Below are 19072 nucleotides of genomic sequence, written 5' to 3' on the forward strand. Positions count from 1 at the left end.
CTGCAATCATGTTTAGTCACCTGACAGACTAATCAAAATGGGGTTTAAACATTTTATTATGCACACTCCTTTTACAGGAATTTTGATGTTTAGAAAGAAAATAAATGTCGTGCTTGATGCTTTTCATACTTCTGGGGTGACTGAGGTAACAAAACTGTATGGCTTTATTTTTCCATCCCCCATCTAGGAAAGGTAACCAGAATTCCAACCAGGTACAAGTAGCTAGGTTCACAGCGAACTGCACTCAGCTTCACAGATTAAGGGTATTATACTCCACAGTATGTTCAAAGAATCAGAAAAGAATTTCAAGTACCAATTTCAAAATACTAATTAATATCGTCCAAAGAACAGATTCCTCTTCCTGAGACGCATCTTCTGGAGCATAAGCCTGCTTCCGACTCGTATCTGTACCGTCTGAATAAGCAGTCTCACCAAAGGGGTGCTGTTCGATCGTTGTATCATAATACACTTTCATTTCAAATTCACTCTCGTGGTGAGACGGATGTCCATAAATCCCTATTCCCACGGGGCGCTGGAAGTGCGCTGGTATGAAAACCACGTCCTGGCCACAAGTGACAGACTGTAACTCGTAGTCGTCAAAGCTCGGGTGCAGGGTGCTATCGGATACATACAGGTCCGCATCACCTTTCAAGCTCTGCATCTTAAGAACTATCTTTCCCTCATGATTTAACCTCAAATAGCTGTAATTCCCAGCTCCTATCTGACCCTGAACAACGTGCAGAAGGATCCACTCTTCTGGAACTTCCTCCTCGTCAGAGGCGTTCAACGAGGAGACAGCCTGAGATGCCAGAAGCAGCAGCAGAGCGCTCTTCCACGGAGCTGCCATGACTGGGGCGCCTAGTGCGGTGCCTTCCTCATCTGTGACTTGTCCTGCGGACACACGACAGCGGGAGGACACGCTGAGCGCGTCCGGAGCCGCAGACTGCGGGCGGGTCCCGGCCACCTCGGCGGCCCGCCCCGCGCTGCCCCCGCCCCGCCCCGCCCCCGGCCCGGGGAGGGGACCCGCGGGGAGGAGGACGCGCGCGAAGGCGGGGCGGGAGGGGCAGAGGAGGGGAGTGGGCCGGGGACCCACCGGGCGCGGGGTCGGGCGGAGGGTCCGCCGGGGTGGGCGCGGGCGGCAGGTCCGGTATCCGCCCCTGGACTCACCTCCACTCCCCGCAGGCGCCGCGCCGGGAGCATGAGGACCGGGCGGCCGGGCCGGAGGAGCCGGAAGTGAGGCGCGCCCGGAAATAAGGTGTCCGGAGGTGGCACGGCGCCCGAAAGTGAGGAAAGCCGGTAGTTGGCCGGCGCCCGGAAGTGAGGCAAAGCCCGGAAATGAGGTAGTGCGTAGACTCCGGGTTCTCGCGAGAATGGCGAGGTGGTGAGGGCGCCGAGGTGGTGAGGGCGCCGAGCTGCGGGGGCTCGTAACCAGGGCGACGGGGGCGGGGCGCTGGCCCTACGCCGCAGGGTGCTCACCTGGATTGCGCGTCCACTTGGCGAGTTCAGCGTCAGGTCCCAGAGGGTCCCCAGGTGAGAAACAGGTGCGCCCGAGGGACCGTTGTCCGGGCGCCTGTTACCTGTTCTCTCTTTCTCTTAACTGTGTTACTTCTCGAAATGCTCCTAAGAGAGGCTTCAGACTGAAGTTGTATTCATATTTATTTTGTTAATTTGGAATATGGTGTTAATGGACGCCTGTTGGCCATTGGAAAAGATTCTCCCAAGAAAGATTATGTGCATTTTAGTATCACACTTTCGTGTTGATTCCAATTCCTGTGTTTCATTTTAGAACTTAATGGATCACTTTTGTGGAAACAGGTGGAGTGTAAATATTAAAAACAGGCAGTGACCCTTGTGCTCCTTTCTACAGAACCTGAACTCTGCTAAGCAGCTTACAAGATGTGGGTTCGTCATGTTGCTAAGGAGATTGTCATGTGTTGGGTGAAAGAATATGTCTGTTGCCGCATTGAATAGTTACATTTGCTTTCACCTTTGGGCATGTAAAAGAGACATGACAGACTTAAGGCTGATTATTTTGGGGGGGTTGGTTTGCCTGAAGTTAGGAGAAATTGTATCCAGGTGGGTAGTTACTGGTTTGGGTTGATGATGAGATGGCACTAGTGGACCTCAACACTTCCTCCTGCAAGAAGTATCTGGTTACCTGTGACACCCGCTGAACCGGGGCTGTTCCGAGTTTAACATTTTCCTGTCAAGAAAGCATATCAGACTGGAATACAAGGAAGTGTGTAGGTTATAGAGATACATCTGGAGCTGTTTTAAATCATTGGAAAAGATTGACTTTAAAACTTTAGCATCATTACTGCTATTGGTAGTCAATGATTTGTGCTTGCCTAGCAAGTCATGGTGGTGTGGACTGAAAAAAATGCACAACCTAAAAGCTGAGAGTTATGTTTTATTCGGTGGACATTCTGAGGACTTCAAGCTCAGGAGACAGGATTCTCAGATAGCTCTGAGGGATGGCTACGAAGAGGCAAGGGGGAAGCCAGGATAATATGTAGGAATTTTTGTAACAAAGACCAGGTAGTTGGAACATCAAAAGATTACTGTTAATTAGAGAAAACCGGATATCTCAAGTTAAGGAATTTAGTGTTTTTCTATGTATGGGAAGATGCAAGAGTCTGGGCTCACTGAAATCCTTCCTTTGATATGCACTTCAGCTATCTGGGGCCAGTATCCTGTGTTTTCTCATCCTGAGTCCCCTCGGGGTGCACCGTTGGGATGCTGTAATGTGATGGTTTGATGGCTGCAACATCCTGTGTTTACTGATACGGCAGACAACTTTCTTCATTCCCGTGGCATAGGAGTACAAAATTTGCGTTTCAAGAACCACAGGTTTGTAAAATCAGGCTTTACTCAGCCTGACCAACAGAAAGAGTATATCAGTTTTATTTTTAATGAAAGCAGCTAAATATAAAGAGTAGTAATACCTTTTAAAGTGTTTAATAACTTAGGAAAGGACTTAAAAGTCACGGGAATGCCTGAGTATAATTCGGTAGTGTTCCCATACCTCTGTGATCAGCCATTGCTCCATTTTTATACTAGTTCTGTCCTCAAAGGAGCTAGAATTAGAACCTGTCTCCGGTTCTGGAGAATGTGTAGAACTTTATATTTTCTTTTGCTACAAAGTAAGCCATTAAGGGTACTTTAATTATGGTGCCTGTGGGCACTCAACCTGCTGTCTGACTACCACACTGTGTTTTCCTAACTCAAGAATAAATTGGCACATCTCTGGCTGGCTTAGCTGCTAAAAGAGAAAGGTTATGATCTTTTTTACTCAAAGTGGAGTAGTTTTCTCTTTCTAAAAAATATACATATACACATTTATACAAAGGAAAATAAAACAGAAGGAGACGCGCAAGGTTTTAACAGTGGTGCCCTTGTTTTTTTTTCTAGTCTGGATTTTCTAATTGTGTGCAGCTTACATGCTCTGCTGTATCAGTGGAAGGGTCTTGAATATACAGCCTCTAGCTGTCTGGGAGTTACTGACTTAACTTTAAAACAATGGTCTCTCTAGCAGCCACTGTCTCCAGATTTTCCTAAGGTGCTTCTGTAGCCTGAGATACACGAGAACCTCATTAGAAACGAACTGTAGTGTGCCCTCTCAGACTTGTTCCTGTGATGCGCATACTGGACTCTTACATTGATTTTCCCCGGGGAAGACACAGCAAGGAGGGGAGGTAGGGAGGGAAAGGCCAACTCTATTATTTTTGCATTGTTTAAATATTTTGCATTGTATTGCTTTTGTACATGAAAAAGGTTAAAAGATTTCTGTCGGTGTGGGTAGACTAGTGCAGAAGCAAAGGACCCTGACAGATAATAGCATGCTTCCTGCCCACAGGGTCCTTGTGGCTGTTCAGGCCGGATGCCACTCCTCAGCATCTCTCCACCCTCCAAGGCCTCTCCATCTAGCCAGCGGTGGTGGGGGGGGCGGGGAGGGAGGGAAGAGAGTCAGGTGGGAGGGTTTTCTGGGCTGGGCTTGTAGGTGGCCTGCATTGCTTATCCCACATACTCCCTGCCCCTGCTGCCCTGGCCAGAACTCAACCACGTGGTGGCACTTAGCTCCAAGGAAGCTGGGTCTTGTAGTTTCCAGAAGGGAAGGGAATGGCTTGGGGAACAGGGGCAGCCACCGTTATCAGACTAAAGCCAGAAGTCTGCTTCGGCTCTGAGCCCACAAGCAGAACCCATCTCCCCGGGGCACAACCTGGGCAGGGCGTCCAGCGGGACACAGAGGACTCTCAGCATGCACTGCTCTCCCCGTCAGCCCCGGACGTGGTTCCTCAGGGTCCAGTGACCCATGAACTGCTCCCCCTCCAGAGACTCTCCCCTTCCTAAGGGAGACAGGTCCATAGCAGTGCTGAAATCAGGTGGAGTGGGTGTTGGAGGAGTTTCCCAAGTGGACCCTGACTCTGCTGCCTGGGGACCGGACGGCTGTTTTCTGAAGCCTTTGGTCCTCCCCACAGACCTTCCCCTCCATGGCCTCGTGTAAAGTGGTCTGTGAGGAGGGGGCTGCCGTGGTCCCCCTCCTGCAGCCGTGAAGATGGGGGCCCGGAGACGCTCAGTCCTAAGCAGTCAGCCGTCGTGCCTGCTGTGCCCTTTCTCTGGCCTCCTGGCTCTCCCAGGAGCACGTGGGCTCCTGGCTCTGTTCGTCCTGTCAGCTCCGCCTGCCAGCCGGCAGCTCTACCTCAGTCCCGCCGGGTGTGCTGTTCAAGCCCGACTTTTTCTTTTCTTTGTGCGTACTTGCTCTCTTGTGTCTCTTGAAACTGAATGGCTGAGACCTGGAGGTTATGTGGAACTAAAGGCTTGAGTGGGGAGGTAACCATCCTTGACCCTGACCTTCCCGGGAAGGCTGAGTCTAGATGGTCCCTGGTCTCTTGGGAGCTTTGAGGGGCAACCCATTCCAGTTTGCCTCCCTGAAGCCCCCAGGCTTCTGGATACTTTCTGTTTCCACTCGTTTCTGCTTGCTTGAGCCAACTTTAAGTGTGGGCTACCAATGCTGGTTCTTTCCCATCATTTCCTTGAGGGCTACAGGATCAGAGAGAGGGGTCTGCCTTCCCGGTCATTACAAAGTGGAGTTTAACCAGATGCTCCGTCGCCGTGGACCACCTGCATACCGTGTTCTGGTGCGTCTGGGCAGGCTTTTGCAAATAATCTCACGTTTCAGTGCCTGACACAGTAGAAGTTCATTTCCTGCTTTTCACCACCCCAGCCCAGTGCTGCTGGTCAGGTGAACCCTACTGGGTAGCAGCTCAGGTGACCAGGTGCTTTCCACTAAGCGCCCTCTCTTGATGTTCCGGTGGACGGAGGCTCGTGCCGGTGGGGCCGAGCCTGTGCGTAGGGCTGCAGCTTCTCCCTGCATTCAGCTGGGTTGTGTGACTTCCAGAGAGGCCGGGGAATGTGGTTTGGCTGTCGGGAGAAAGTGGAAGGGGTTTTTTGGTGAAAAACTAGCAGGAGAAGGCGTACTAGGAGGCCGCAGAATTCGCGTCTCTGCACAGCCAGGGCACCTACCAGGCACTGGTGGGGGACCACGGACACCAAAGGGGATGGGAGGAACCCCGAGCGACTGGTTGTTTCAATTATAGTTTTATTTTTCCTAATATATTTTTTATCTTTCTAAGTTTATTTTGTTTTCTATTCTTTGATATTGTACTGCTTCTTTCCTTCTTCCTTTCTTCCTTCCTTCCTTCCTTCTTCCTTTCTTTCTTTCTTTCTTTCTTTTCTTTCTTTCTTTCTTTCTTTCTTTTTCTTTCTCTCTTTCTCTCTCTCTCTTTCTCCCTCCCACTCTCCCTCTCTTTCTCTCTCTTTCTTTCTTTCCACAAAGCTTGTGGGATCTCAGTTCCCAGACCGGAGGTCAGGCCCGAGTGCCTGTGGTGGGAGCTCCGAGTCCAAACTGCTGGACTGACAAGAGAACCTCAGACCCCAGGGAATATTAATTGATGTGAGGCCTCCCAGAGGTCCTCATCTCAGCACCAAGACCCGGCTCTATCCAACTGCCTGCAAACTCCAGTGCTGGACGTCTCAGGCCAAACAACCAGTAAGACAGGAATACAGCCCCACCCGTCAGAAAAAAAAAAAAAGAAATGACAGAAAAATATGTTACAGACGAAGGAGGAAGGTAAAAACCTACAAGACCACATAAATAAAGATGAAATAGGCAAGCTACCTGAAAAAGAATTCAGAGTAATGATAGTAAAGATGATCCAAAATCTCGGAAACAGAATGGAGAAAATACAAGAAACATTTAACAAGGATCTAGAAGAACAAAGGAGCAAACGAACAGTGATGAACAACACAATTACTGAAATTAGAAATACTCTAGAAGGAACCAATAGCAGAATAACTGAGGCAGAAGAACGGATAAGTGAGCTGGAAGGTAAAATGGTGGAAATAAGTGCCAGGGGGCAGAGTAAAGAATAAAGAATGAAGAGATCTGAGGACAGTCTCAGCCTCTGGGGCAACGTTCAACACACCAACATTCAAACTATAGGGGTCTGGGAAAATATTTGAAGAGATTATAGTCAAAGAGAAGAGAAAAAGAAAGGGTCTGGGAAAATATTTGAAGAGATTATAGTCAAAAACTTCCCTAACAGGGGAGAAAGGAAATAGTCAAGTTCAGGAAGCGTACAGAGTACCATATAGGATAAACCCAAAGAGAAACACACCAAGATACATATTAATAAACCATAAAAATTAAATACAAAGAAAAAATATTAAAAGCAAGCGAAAAGCAACAAATAACATACAAGGGAATACGCATGAGGTTAACAGCTGATCTTTCAGCAGAAACTCTGAAAGCCAGAAGGGAGTGGCAGGACGTATTTAAAGTGATGAAAGGGAAGAACCTACATCCAAGATTACTCTACCCAGCAAAGAGCTCATTCAGATTTGATGGAGAAATTAAAAACTTTACATACAAGCAAAAGTTAAGAGAATTTAGCACCACCAAACCAGCTCTACAACAAATGCTAAAGGAACTTCTCTAGGCAGGAAACTCAAGAGAAGGAAAAGACCTACAAAAACAAACCCAAAACAATTAAGAAAATGGTAATAGGAACATATACATAGATAACTACCTTTCTATCCTGTTCCATTGATCTATATTTCTGTTTTATCTTGTTCCTTCATCTGGTACGTAGCCCTCTGCCTTTTCATCTTGTCTATCTTCCTGTGAATGTGGTTTTTGTTCCACAGGCTGCAGGATTGTAGTTCTTCTTGCTTCTGCTGTCTGCCCTCTGGTGGATGAGGCTATCTAAGAGGCTTGTGTAAGTTTCCTGATGGGAGGGACTGGTGGTGGGTAGAGCTGACTGTAGCTCTGGTGGGCAGAGCTCAGTAAAACTTTAATCCGCTTGTCTGCTGATGGGTGGGGCTGGGTTCCCTCCCTTTTGGTTGTTTGGCCTGAGGCGACCCAACACTGCTCCTACCTGGCTCTTTGGTGGGGCTAATGGCGACTCTGGGAGGAGTACTTCCCAGAATTTCTGCTGCCAGTGTCCTTGTCCTCATGGTGAGACACAGCCACCCCCCGCCTCTGCAGGAGACCCTCCAACACCAGCAGGCAGGTCTGGTTCAGTCTCCTGTGGGATCACTGCTCCTTCCCCCTGGGTCCTGATGCACACACTGCTTTGTGTGTGCCCGCCAAGAGTGGAGTCTTTGTTTCCCCCAGTCCTGTCGAAGTCCTGCAATCAAATCCCGCTAGCCTTCAAAGTCTGATTTTCTAGGAATTCCTCCGCCCGTTGCCGGACCCCCAGGTTGGGAAGCCTGACGTGGGGCTCAGAACCTTCACTCCAGTGGGTGGACTTCTGTGGTGTAAGTGTTCTCCAGTCTGTGAGTCACCCACCAGCAGTTATGGGATTTGATTTTACTGTGATTGCGCCCCTCCTACCGTCTCATTGCGGCTTCCCCTTTGTCTTTGGATGTGGGGTATCTTTTCTGGGGAGTTCCAGTGTCTTCCTGTCGGTGACTGTTCAGCAGTTAGTTGTGATTCCGGTGCTCTCGCAAGAGGGAGTGAGCGCACGTCCTTCTACTCCACCATCTTGAACCCTTCGTCGTTTTTTATTTTTTAATTGTGTTTGGTAACCTGCAATCCTTCTGAAATTCAGTTGTTTTTGCTATTATTTCCCAAGTGTTTGTCTAGTCCCTGAAAATTAAAATGGTCTGTTTCTTACACTCAGGGTGATATTCCTTCATATTGTATCCCAGCTCAGCTGTCTGTCCAGAGTTCTGTCCTGGGCTCTGCTCAGCCTGTTGGTTAGAATTAGTTGGGATGGGCTGCAACTCAGTGCAAAAGAAAGCCACATCTATGTCCTGGGAGAGACCAGCCCAAACCGTGCATTTGGTCCCAAGGGTTGGCGAATCCTCTTGGGGCTCAAGTCAGAATAACTAGGGTGAGTAGGTTTGGAGGTGGCAGCTCCGGGCATGGTCACCTGCCGCCGTGGGCGTAGATGCCAAGCCACTGAGGTGGCCCTGAGTGGCAGACCACAAACGCACGCTCCTCCCCTCAGTGTGTTTCCTTCTCTGCTGAGGCAGTGCTTTCTGGGACCAGATGGGCTGTGAGGTTACATAAAAGCACCTGGTGGAGGTGCCACCCACCACGAGTCAGAAAGTGTAGGTGTGGTGATTCCACTGACTAGTCTTAACAGTTTTAATCTTTCTGATTTTGTTCTCTGGAAAATGGGAAAAAATATAACCATTTTAAAGGGTTATTGTAAGATTTAAGTGGTATAATGTATTATTGATAAACACAAATCTGCATGTTAATATCTATGAAAGTACTATTTGCAAATCATGGTGCTAAACTCTATAGGAATTACAGAAGAGATTAAGACAGTTGAAATAAGACAAATACAATACAGTTTATCACAGTTTGATGGGTGGATTCTTAAAAACTTTGAAACAATTGTGACTTTTGATATATTATTTCATGTGTTTCTTGAAATGTTTATGCTTTCAAAACACAGCGGAAGGAGGCACAGTAACTTCCTTTCATCCACAGGGGACACGTACACCCATCATTTCCACGTGCCAGCAGTGCTAGGCACTGGGTACTTTACAATTATAAAACTTGCAAAGCAAATCATGGTAGCTTTGAAACATTTAGCTATTTTTTATATGAAGCTCTCTGCTGTACCTTGGAAAATGTAAAATAAGTAAGTAAAACCAATTTGTAAATTAGAGAAGAATGTGCTTTAAAATATTCAACACATTTTATTTTTGTTTTTGTTTTCTCCAAACATCGCAGGCTTCTCAAGTCTTTCAAAGTCTCTGATTTATTACTACAGAGAATGTGTGTCCTGGGGAGATCGGGGAGCGCACAAGGCCTGACTGGGCCTGGTGTCTGGCCTTAACAGGTGCTAAAATAGGCCTTCTATCCACCTCCTATTAGAAGTGCTTCCTGCCTTCTTTGGAGTTATTTCCAACAGAGTTTCCTAGGTAGCATGTTTTTGTTTGTCTCCTTTGTCTTGTTAAATCGCGACCCCTGCACCTGCAGGCTGGGAGGTGATTACGGCCCCACCCATTGACCCAGGAGGTGTATGCTGGGGGGTCACCCTCCATGAAGTGGCCTGGGGAGTCTAGATCTGTACATTCCTCGTCCTGCGGGTGCGTGCTGCGTGGGAGCCCCGGCCTGAGGCCCCTCGGCCGGTCCCCTCTGGCAGTGAACTTCCCACCGCTGAGGTCCTGCGCTCCCGCTGTCTCAGATTGTGTGCTGTTTCTTTTCACAGTTGGAATGAAATCAGATAGTCCATTATTTAGGGCTCTCTGGTTGGAAATAACAGAATAGCCTAGACGAAGGGAAACTCCACCGAATCCAAGACAGAAGGAGTAGAACCAAATGCTGGGACCCAGTGGCCCAGACCCAGTCCTGCTGTTCTCTACACAGCGCGTCCTCTGCTCCACACCCCACGGCAGCATCCCGCTTGCCCTCGGCTTCCGTGTTCTTTGCTTCTGTGCTAATGGGATTCTGGCCCCCGAAAGAGAGAATCACTGCAATTTTAGCAGGTAACCCACCAGGTGTCTGCAGCAGATTATACTTTTAGGATTGGCACGACCCCTCACTCGCTGGGTGTTTGAGGGACAAATCTGAAATTCCCCACGGAGAAAGAAAGGGCTGGGCATGGATTGGATATGACGGCAAAAAAAGGAAGGAATTAATATTCACTCAAGCTTTGTGCCTGGAAACTTGGAAACTAGGAAAACGGTTGTGCAGTTAAGAGAAATGTGGGGACAGGAAAGGTCTGCAAGGGAAGGAGAGGGTGGAAACTGAGGTGTTGGCTGACCTTCCGTTGTCCTTGCAGAGCTACTGACCAGGCTCTCTGGGCCAGACCCCAGGCCTGGGCTTGGCTTTAGCCCCGTCGTCCCCACCCAGCCCCTCTCAACTCTGACCCCCGGCGCTGTGGCCAGACTGACATGTGTGTTTCCAGACGGGCAGCCCTGATTGTCTCAGTTCGTAGCTCCCCAGGGTCACCTGAGCATAAGGATGGGCCCTGCTCTGCGGTCTGTTGAGCAGCGACCCTCCCAGGATCTCCCCTCGGGAGCATCAGCTGCCCCCACTTCTTAGCCCCACCCCATCTCTGCTGGTGACTGTCCAGAGTCTTATTCTGTGATAACTACCACTTCCCCCATCAGGCCTGTCCAGGCCGAGTCCACACAGCCAGCATGGTGACCACATGGCTGGGTTCTTTGAATCTAAACAACCCGCTTGGTGGCCGGACGGCGAGGCGCTTTGCTCACGACTTTGTAGCTGAGGCTTCAGGTGTGTCTGGTGCGCGTGAGGCGGTGCGGAATCAGGGGTGACCCGGGGCTACTGCCGCGTGTGTATAACCTGGTAGCCGTTACGGAGTTACTGACTGTGAAGTGGGACAGGTCTGAGACTGTTTTCATTTCTGTCTGTGTGTCACTGATTGATGCTTTATAAGACACAGCCAGTGAACCAGTGGTTGTATAAGCCGAGATAACCAACTTTAACGACCTAGAATGTTGTGAACTAGTTGAACGAGTCCCAGATGCGCAACGGGTATGGATTTGTTTTGTAGTTCACCACTGACTTTGTTCATCAGTGTAGAACATAACTTTGCATCTTAATCGTTGCTAACAGTCTTCGATTTTGGTCGCGGCTCTCTGAAAGCACTTCTTGGTGCCGGTGCTGGAACATCGTTTGGTCCTCGCGAGGCCTCTGTGAGGGTGGCCGGCGTTCCCTCCGTTCCCAGTGGGGGAGCAGGCGCTCCGCGTCGAAGCAAGGTCTGCTCAGTGGGAGCCGTGGCGCTGGAACCGAGGTCTGCTTAACTTGAAAGCCCGTGGGAGCAGTGAGCAGTCATGACAGGGAACTTCCGGGGTGTCAGTGATTTTCTTTTTCTTGGGGGTGGGGAGGGAAGACGAGTCACCAGATGTGACGTGTGTGTGGTCATACTGGTAATTACGAGTAAACAACAGACTGTCCTCTGCATGAAATACCATACCCATAGTCCGCTTATATGTACTTTGTGTTTCAGGTTGAAGATGGAATAACCACAAGAGATTTTCTCCATGAATGATGACCACGCAGGTGACATAGTCGTGGAAAAATACCTGGTGGATTCCAAGAAGTCCGCATCCCACGTTCAGCTCGCCTGCAGTGGGCAGTCCTGTGCTTTCCCCTTAGATGGAAACGAACTTTGTGTATGGGACACCAAGGAACCTCCTCACCAGGCATTTAAAAAGTTATACGTGTTTTTTGTTAAGTCACAGAAATTTGCCGTCAAGCTCTGTTCCTCTGATGCTGTTTGGGTGAGTTTGCCCTTTGTGGATTCAGTTACCAGCTGTAGGAGAAAAATGCTAACAAAACAAAGCATATTAAGTTTTGACTTAGGAAATAAACTGGAATCACTTTATTTAAAAATAAATTTAAATACTTTAAAATCATTTAAAATTTCTTCTTGAGTAAGAATATTATCAAGAAGAGGTTCTTCTTAACGCAGTCAAGACAAGTTGAACTTTTAATTTTAATTGTAGATTTTTAATACAACATGTAAGTGAGTTTATTGTGTTTATTGCAGAATCTTTAACATCAAACTGATAGGGTTTTAAAGACATCAGTTTTCTTTCTAAAGGTTATTTCATGACTAATATAATTATCTTAATACTCCTAAAAACAGGTTTTATTGTAAAAAATAAAAAAGCAAGTCTATCAACATTTTTGGTATTGGGATAGCTATAATCTTCATTTTGGGCTTCAGGGGTTTGAGAATAGTGATGACAGTATATGCAAACCAAAACTGTATTTGCTTTGAAATTTTCTTTAACTTTCAATTATGCTGGCAAACACTTTACTAATGGTGGAAGCTGTTCATCATTGCTGAAGGGAAATCTGTATTTTGATTTCTTTCCCACTTAGTTAAGAGAGGTTTTTATGTGTTTCTTCAACACAATTTGCATTGATGAGTTGACCCTACATTCCGATCTCTGGCTTGATCTCTCTTGTTTTTCTATCGAGCATAAAATACTTAGAAAAATGTGTCCCAGGTGTTAAGTGCACATTGTAGTGATAATACCAAAGTGAACACAGCCGGGCGGCCACTGCCCAGGCTCTGCCTCAGCTGGTGCTCCCTTGTCTCGTCCCCAGAGGTGGCTCTGGCCCCACTTCCAGCATGTAGCTTTGCTCCTGTTTGAACTTTGTATAAACGGTGTCACACATTACACATTCTTTTTTGCTGGTCTCGTTGGTTTGCCATTATGCTTATGAGATTTATCCACATTGCTTGTTTTCATTGCTGTGCAGTATTGCGTTGTACGGCTAGACCACACTTTATCCGTTCTACTATTATTGGAGGTTTGGTTGGTTTCCGTATTTTGATTGCTACATTCTTTTATGTGTCTTTTGACGCACACGTATATACAATTGCTGAGTCTTAAGGAATGCATATATTTAGTCTAAAAGTTAAAGCTAAGATTTCCAAAGTGGTTGTACCAACCTGTCCTTCTTCACATGGTGGGTCCACGTCCTCACCTACACTTGGTCCTTTGAATGTTGTCCCTTCTGGTGGGTGTAGTGGTACTTAATTATGATTTGCAATTCCCTGATGATTAATGAGGTTTAACTCCTTTGTGCACGTTTGTTGGCCATTTGGCCATTCCCTTTTGTGATATATGTGTTCAATCTCTTGCCAGTTTCCTACTGAATTATCTGTCTTTTTCCTGTTGATTTGAAGGGGTTCTTTATGTATCTCAATATAAACTTTGTATTGGTGTGTGTGCATTTTCTAGAGTTTTATGTAAGTGGAGTCAGGCAGCTTCTCGTTTTGTCTGGCTTCTTCCACTTAGAATAATTATGTTGAGATTTATCTACGTTGTTGCATGTATCAACAGTTTGTTCTTTTTTTAATTATTGAGTAGTATTCCATTGTATGGATATGCTCTAATTTGTTTATCCGTTCTCCTGTTGGTGGACGTTCAGGTTATTTTCACTTTTGACTATTACAAAGAAAGTTGCTATGAACACTTGTGTCAGTTAGATCGAGTTGGTTGATAGCATTCTTCAAGCCTTCTATTTATGACCACCTGCTCTATCGGTTATTGAGAGAGGCATATTGAAATCTATGACTCTAAATGTGAATTTGTCTATTTCTCTTCTATCAGTGTTGCTCCATGTATTTTGAAGCTCTGTTATTAAGCAGGTAAATGTTCAGTATCTTTATGTCTTCTTGGTGAAGTGACTCCATTAATATTATGAAGTGACATGCTTTATCCCTGGTAATATTTCTTACTGTGGAATTTTGGCTACACATTTCTTTTTGGATTCTACTTTTTACTTGCTTTTTGTATTCTGAGGCCATTATTTTTTAAGAGCAGTTTTAGGTTTACGGCAAAATTGAGGGGAAAGTACAGAGAGTTCCTATATCCCTGTGATATGCGCCCACACATGCGTGTTTTCCCCCGTGCTCAGCATCCTCCAGATGGTACATCCGTCACAGTCGATGAACCGACATTGACATTGTTTTCACACGAAGTCCATCGTTCGCCTTAGAGTTCCCCCGCTGTGTGGTACATTTTGTGGGTTTGGACAAGTGTACAATGATATGTAGCCACCACTCTAGCACCACGCAGGGTGTTTTCACTGCCTGAAATTCGCTGGGCTCTGCTTGTTCGCGCCTCCCTACCCCAGCTTCTGGCAACCACTGATCTTGTACTGTCTCCAGAGTTCTGCCTTTTCCAGAATGTTGTATGTTGGGATCATACGGATTGGCTCCTTTCTCTAGTCATGTGTAGTTAAGGTTGCTCCGTGTCTTTCCAGGACTTGATAGCTCATTTCTTTTTAGCGCTGAGTCACACTCTGCTGTCTGGATGGACCAGAGTTTATTTATTCATTCAGCTACTAAAGGACATCTTAGTTGCTTTCAAGTTTGGGAAATTATGAATAAAGCTGCTATAAACATAAATTTCTGTGCAAATTTTTGTGTGGACATAAATTCTCAACTCCTTTGGTAAATACCAAAGAGCAGGATTGCTGAGTTGTATGATGAGAGTATGCTTCATTTTGTAAGAAACTCTAATAAGGTGGCCACACCACTCTGCGTTCCCTCCAGCAAAGGATGAGCGTTCTTGTTGCTCCACATCCTCGCCAGCATTTGGTGTTGTCAGTGTTCTGAATTTTAGCCATTCTAACAAGTGGATAGTAGTATCTTACTGCTGTTTTAATTTGACTTTCCCTGATGAAAAGTTTCATACGTTTACTTGCTATCTGTGTATCTTCTTTAGTGGGGTGTCTGTTAAGGTCTTTGGCCCATTTTTAAATTGGGTTGTTTATTTTCTTGTTGTGTCTTAAGAGGTCTTTGTATATTTTGCATAACAGTCCTTTATTATATATGTCTTTTGTAAATATTTTCTCCCAGTCTGTGGTTTGTCTTTTTAGTCTCTTGATAGTGTCTTTCACAGAGCAGAATTTTTTAATGCTAACGAAGTCCAGCTTATTAATTCTTACTTTCATGACTCATGTCTTTGGTGTCTTATCTAAAAAGTCGTTGCCAAACGCAAGTCGTCTAGATTTTCTCCTATGTTACCTTCTAGAAGTGTATAGTGTTCTCCGCTGTATTGCCTTTGTTCCTTTGTTAAAGGTCGGTTGACTCTTTCTGGCTCTCTGCTCTCTCCCAGTGATGTGTTTGTCTTTTCTTTTGCCAACATCACTCAGTCTCGATTGGTGGAGCTTTGGAGTAGCTTTGAACTCAGGTAGGTCAGTCCTCCAACTGTGTTATTTTACAGTATTATGCGGCTGTTCTCGGTCTTTTGCCTCTCCGTGTAAACTTCAGAGTAAGCTTGTTGATTTCATTTGGATTGCATTGAATCTGTAGATAAAGTTGGGAAGAACTGACATCTTGACAATGTTGAGTCTTCATGTCCACAAACATGGAGTATCTCTCCATTCGTTTAGTTCCTCTTTGATTTCTTTCAGCAGAGCTTTATAATTTTCCTCGTGGTGATCTTATGCATATTTTGTTAGATTTGTACCTATTTCATATTACATTACATTTTTGCTAACGTAAATGTTATTGTATTTTTAATTTCAAAGTCCACTTGTTTAATGCTAGTATATAGGAAAGCAACAGAATTGTATATATTAACTTTGTGTCCTGCAAACTTGCTATAAATTGCTTAGTTTCAGGAGTTTTTTGTTCATTCTTTTGGATTTTCTACATAGACAATCATGGAAACATCTGTGAACAAAGGCAGTTTTACTTCTTCCTTCTCAGACACTATTCCTTTTCTTTTCTTGTCTTAGTGCATTAGCTAAGACTTCCAGTATGATGGTGAAAGGAATGGTGAGGGGGACATCCTTGCCTTGTTTCTGATCTTAGTGGGAAAACTTCTAGTTTCTCACCTTTAAATATGATAACTTTTGATATTTTGTAGCTATTCTTTATTATGCTTGGATACTAGTATACTGAGAATTTTTTTTTATCACGAATTGTTGTTGGATTTTTAAAATGCTTTTTCTACCTCTATTGATGTTTTTGTGTGATTTTTCTTCTTTCGCCTGTAGATATGGTGGATTCGTTGACTTTTGAATGTTGAACCAGCCTTGCATACATGGAATAAATCCCATTTGGTCATGGTTTATAATTCATTTTATGCATTGTTTAGTTTGATTTGCTAATATTTTGTTGATTTTTGCATCTCTGTTCATGAGAGGTATTGGTCTGTAATTTTCTTTTCTTGTCATGTCTTTGTCTGGTTTTGGTATTCAGGTAATACTGGCTTCATAGAATGAGTAAGGAGGTATTCCCTCTGTTTCTTCTGAAGTGTTTCCTCTTATTTTTCTTCTATTTTCTGACAGACGTTTTGGAGAATTGGTCTGATTTCTTTCTTAAATGTTTAGTAGAATTTACCAGTGAGCCCATCTTGGCCTGGTGCTTTCTGTTTCAGAAGGTTATCAATTACTGATTCATTTTCTTTAACAGATATAGGCCTATTTAGACTACCTACTTCTCTTTCTGCAATGTCTAATCTGCTTTTAATCCCACTTAGTGTGTTTTTCGTCTTTCATTTTAGTTTTCATCTCTTGAAGTTAGAATTGGGTCTTTTAAAAATATATTCTAAGCCTCTGTTTAACCTTTAGAACATATGAAATGAAGTTATAATGACTGTTTAAATGTCCTTATCTAGTAGTTTTGACACCTGGATCAGTTCTGGTTTGGTTTCAAGGTCTAAACGACTTGTGGGTGTTTTCCATCATTTCTTATTTCTCTTGTTTTTTGACCGAATGGTCTTGTCTCCTTGAGTACCTTTCTGCTCAGATGGGCACAGCGTCCCTTCTGCCTGCTTGCCACGGGCCATAGCAGGTCACTGGCCAGGCGTGGAGCCGCGGCGGATGCAGGGAGGAGGGAGGACGGGATGCACAGCTCACCTGGAGTCTGTGCGCGTGACCTTCTGCAAGACATGCCGTCATCCTCGTGATGCAGTGTCTTCCCTACAGACAATGCCCGTGTTCCACGTGTTTCCAGAAGAACTTTTCAATGTTTTTAATGCTCTCAAGGAGCCAAAATCAAACCAAAGCTCACGCCATTCTGCACGTAATCCTGGAATAGAGGGTTACGCTCTCAGCATCCCCCATGAGGTCATCTCGGACATTACACTAATGACCCAACTCCCTCCAGGGCGACTTCCACGAGGGGCCGTCCTCGGCACCCTCCTGGGAAAGGTGCTGTGTTTAAGGCCTAGTCCCACCGATCATGTTACTGCGGTGTGTGCTGGAAACAAAGTATTCACACTGGACGTTGAGCTAAGACCCGACACCGCGTGAAGTTCCCCGGCACGACGCCCACGGCTCCCGGTGCTGGGCCTCACCTGCCTCTTCTCAGCAGGGTTTGTAACTGGGCCTGTTTTTGTAAAGATGTGAGGGGCAACGAATGAAAACATTTCTTTATCTTGCGATTGGAAAGCACTGGACGCAGATACTGCTGTTCTATGTAAATTAGGAAACCTTTCCAGGAAGTCTGGACACCAGGGCTCACTGAGCACATGTGTGGTAAACTGTGTTTCTCTGATCGGCTCCTACTTGAGCGGTCTCTTCAAGGCCTGGAAAGCGTAGTGCTTTTATCTCTTCTAGCAAAATTTGCTTTTCATCAAGAATTGGCCTCTTCTGCCTTAATTCTCAGTTGGGACGAGTTTAAGTAGGTGTGCCACCTCCTGCGGGTTCTGTGCTTTGGTGGCTCTACGCGCTGGCCGGACGCCGGGCCTGGAGAGCAGAACTCACCTCCTGCCCGAGACGCAGCTTGGAGACAGATATTCCAGGGCCTGGTGTCGTGTCTTGTCTTCCATTTGCCAGATGAATGCAGTCAGCAAAGCTAGTTGCCTGCAAGGCGTTTTCTTGCCATTTCCACCGGAAAAACCTAGCGTAGGAGGGACGTTAGCGCACCAGACCTTCACTGATGGTTAAGCCATGGGGCCTCAGGTGTGCCGGGCAGTTTGCGGTGCAGAGTGTACGTTTCTGTCTTCAGGCAATTTTGGGCCAGATTGTGAAGCTGAGGGTCGCACATAACAAAAGGTCAGATGGTGGAGGTGACCTAGGATCAGGGCAGGGCTGTGAGCTTGTTCAGCGACACGTTGGCATTTGAGCTGTAAATATTTAACACGTTTTGTGCAGACACCTTTTGATGGTTAACTGGCTTAGCACTAGGTCACCGCCCAAACCTAACAAACACCATCTTCATGTCAGGGGAAGGTAAACCAGGATGAACAGGCGGACACTTAGCACGTACAGTGTTTGAAGGAAGACAGATGCTCCCGAAAGACAAAATGATAAGCCTGGCATGGAGTGCGGACGCCTCTGCAGGGCCGGCCCGGCGGCGGGTGCGGCGGGGCAGCGTGTGTGGGGTGTGGGCCGTGGGGAGGTGGGGCGCCCCAGATGCTGCTTCAGGGCGTGACGGGGGTGTCGGCCTCGGTCAGTCTCATCTCTTCAGTCGCTGCTCCTGGGGCCACAGGACCGCGGCGCTTCCCTCTCGGCTCAGCCCCTGAACTTTAGCTTCCAGCGTTATGCACAGGAAGTTCCAAATTCGGACCAGGGGATTATGTAAAGTAGAATTAATTTTAACAGAAACTATTTTCTGTGAGATTCGTAGAACTTATTAATAAAAATAATAATCACCAGAACACTCGGTGCCTGGTCTTCCCTCACCAATTCCCCCAGAGCTGGTCTACCCTAGCCGACCCTAGCCGGGCCCAGTGACCGCGGCCGGGTTTTGCACTTGGCAGGCACGTGTCATCATCGCGGTGTCCGAGGACAGAAGCTTCGAGGTACAGGACGGGCATTAGACTGTGGTAGTGTGTGAACGATTCGTGTTGTGCTTCTGGTTCGTGGTCACTGCCACGCGTGTAACGTCCGAGGGGTGACTGTCCTGGACTCGGCCTGCTGTCTTGGCTGCTTGCTGGGCGGGTGTGGGGAGCCGGGGCTCATGGCACCCTCTGGTGAGCTGGCATTCCAGGTGGGCTGAGTCAGTGACGGAACCCTCCTTCTCCCGGAATCCAGGGCCCTGGAGAGCTAGCACCTTAATTTACCTCCACAGTATATCCTGGGGGCCCAGCAGCAGGGCCACTT

The 19072-nt window shown here is 46.5% G+C and overlaps 2 protein-coding genes and 1 pseudogene across 3 annotated transcripts; 2 read left to right on the forward strand and 1 right to left on the reverse strand.

The window, feature by feature from the left end:
• Positions 1 to 38: 38 nt before the first annotated feature.
• C12H6orf120 (chromosome 12 C6orf120 homolog) lies at positions 39 to 1278 on the reverse strand. Of its 2 annotated transcripts, none has more exons than XM_032651061.1 (2): positions 1168 to 1278; positions 39 to 891 (listed from the first exon to the last, which is right to left on the reverse strand). In XM_032651061.1, exon 2 carries the CDS (start codon positions 845 to 847, stop codon positions 293 to 295), a length of 555 nt encoding a protein of 184 aa, XP_032506952.1. In that variant the 5' UTR covers positions 848 to 891; positions 1168 to 1278; the 3' UTR covers positions 39 to 292. The 2 variants fall into 2 exon arrangements, with proteins under 2 accessions (XP_032506952.1, XP_032506953.1); XM_032651062.1 differs by having other exon boundaries at positions 1094 to 1228.
• A 10227-nt stretch (positions 1279 to 11505) lies between these two features.
• WDR27 (WD repeat domain 27) lies at positions 11506 to 17278 on the forward strand. The gene is given in 2 exon segments (XM_032651785.1): positions 11506 to 11772; positions 16952 to 17278. Coding segments are annotated over 2 exon segments (594 nt in total).
• The window catches only part of LOC116763401, a 79639-nt pseudogene continuing 72258 nt past the window's right edge, over positions 11692 to 19072 (forward strand).

Source organism: Phocoena sinus, chromosome 12, assembly GCF_008692025.1.
Source record: "Phocoena sinus isolate mPhoSin1 chromosome 12, mPhoSin1.pri, whole genome shotgun sequence".
In the NCBI taxonomy this organism is placed as follows: Eukaryota; Metazoa; Chordata; class Mammalia; order Artiodactyla; family Phocoenidae; genus Phocoena; species Phocoena sinus.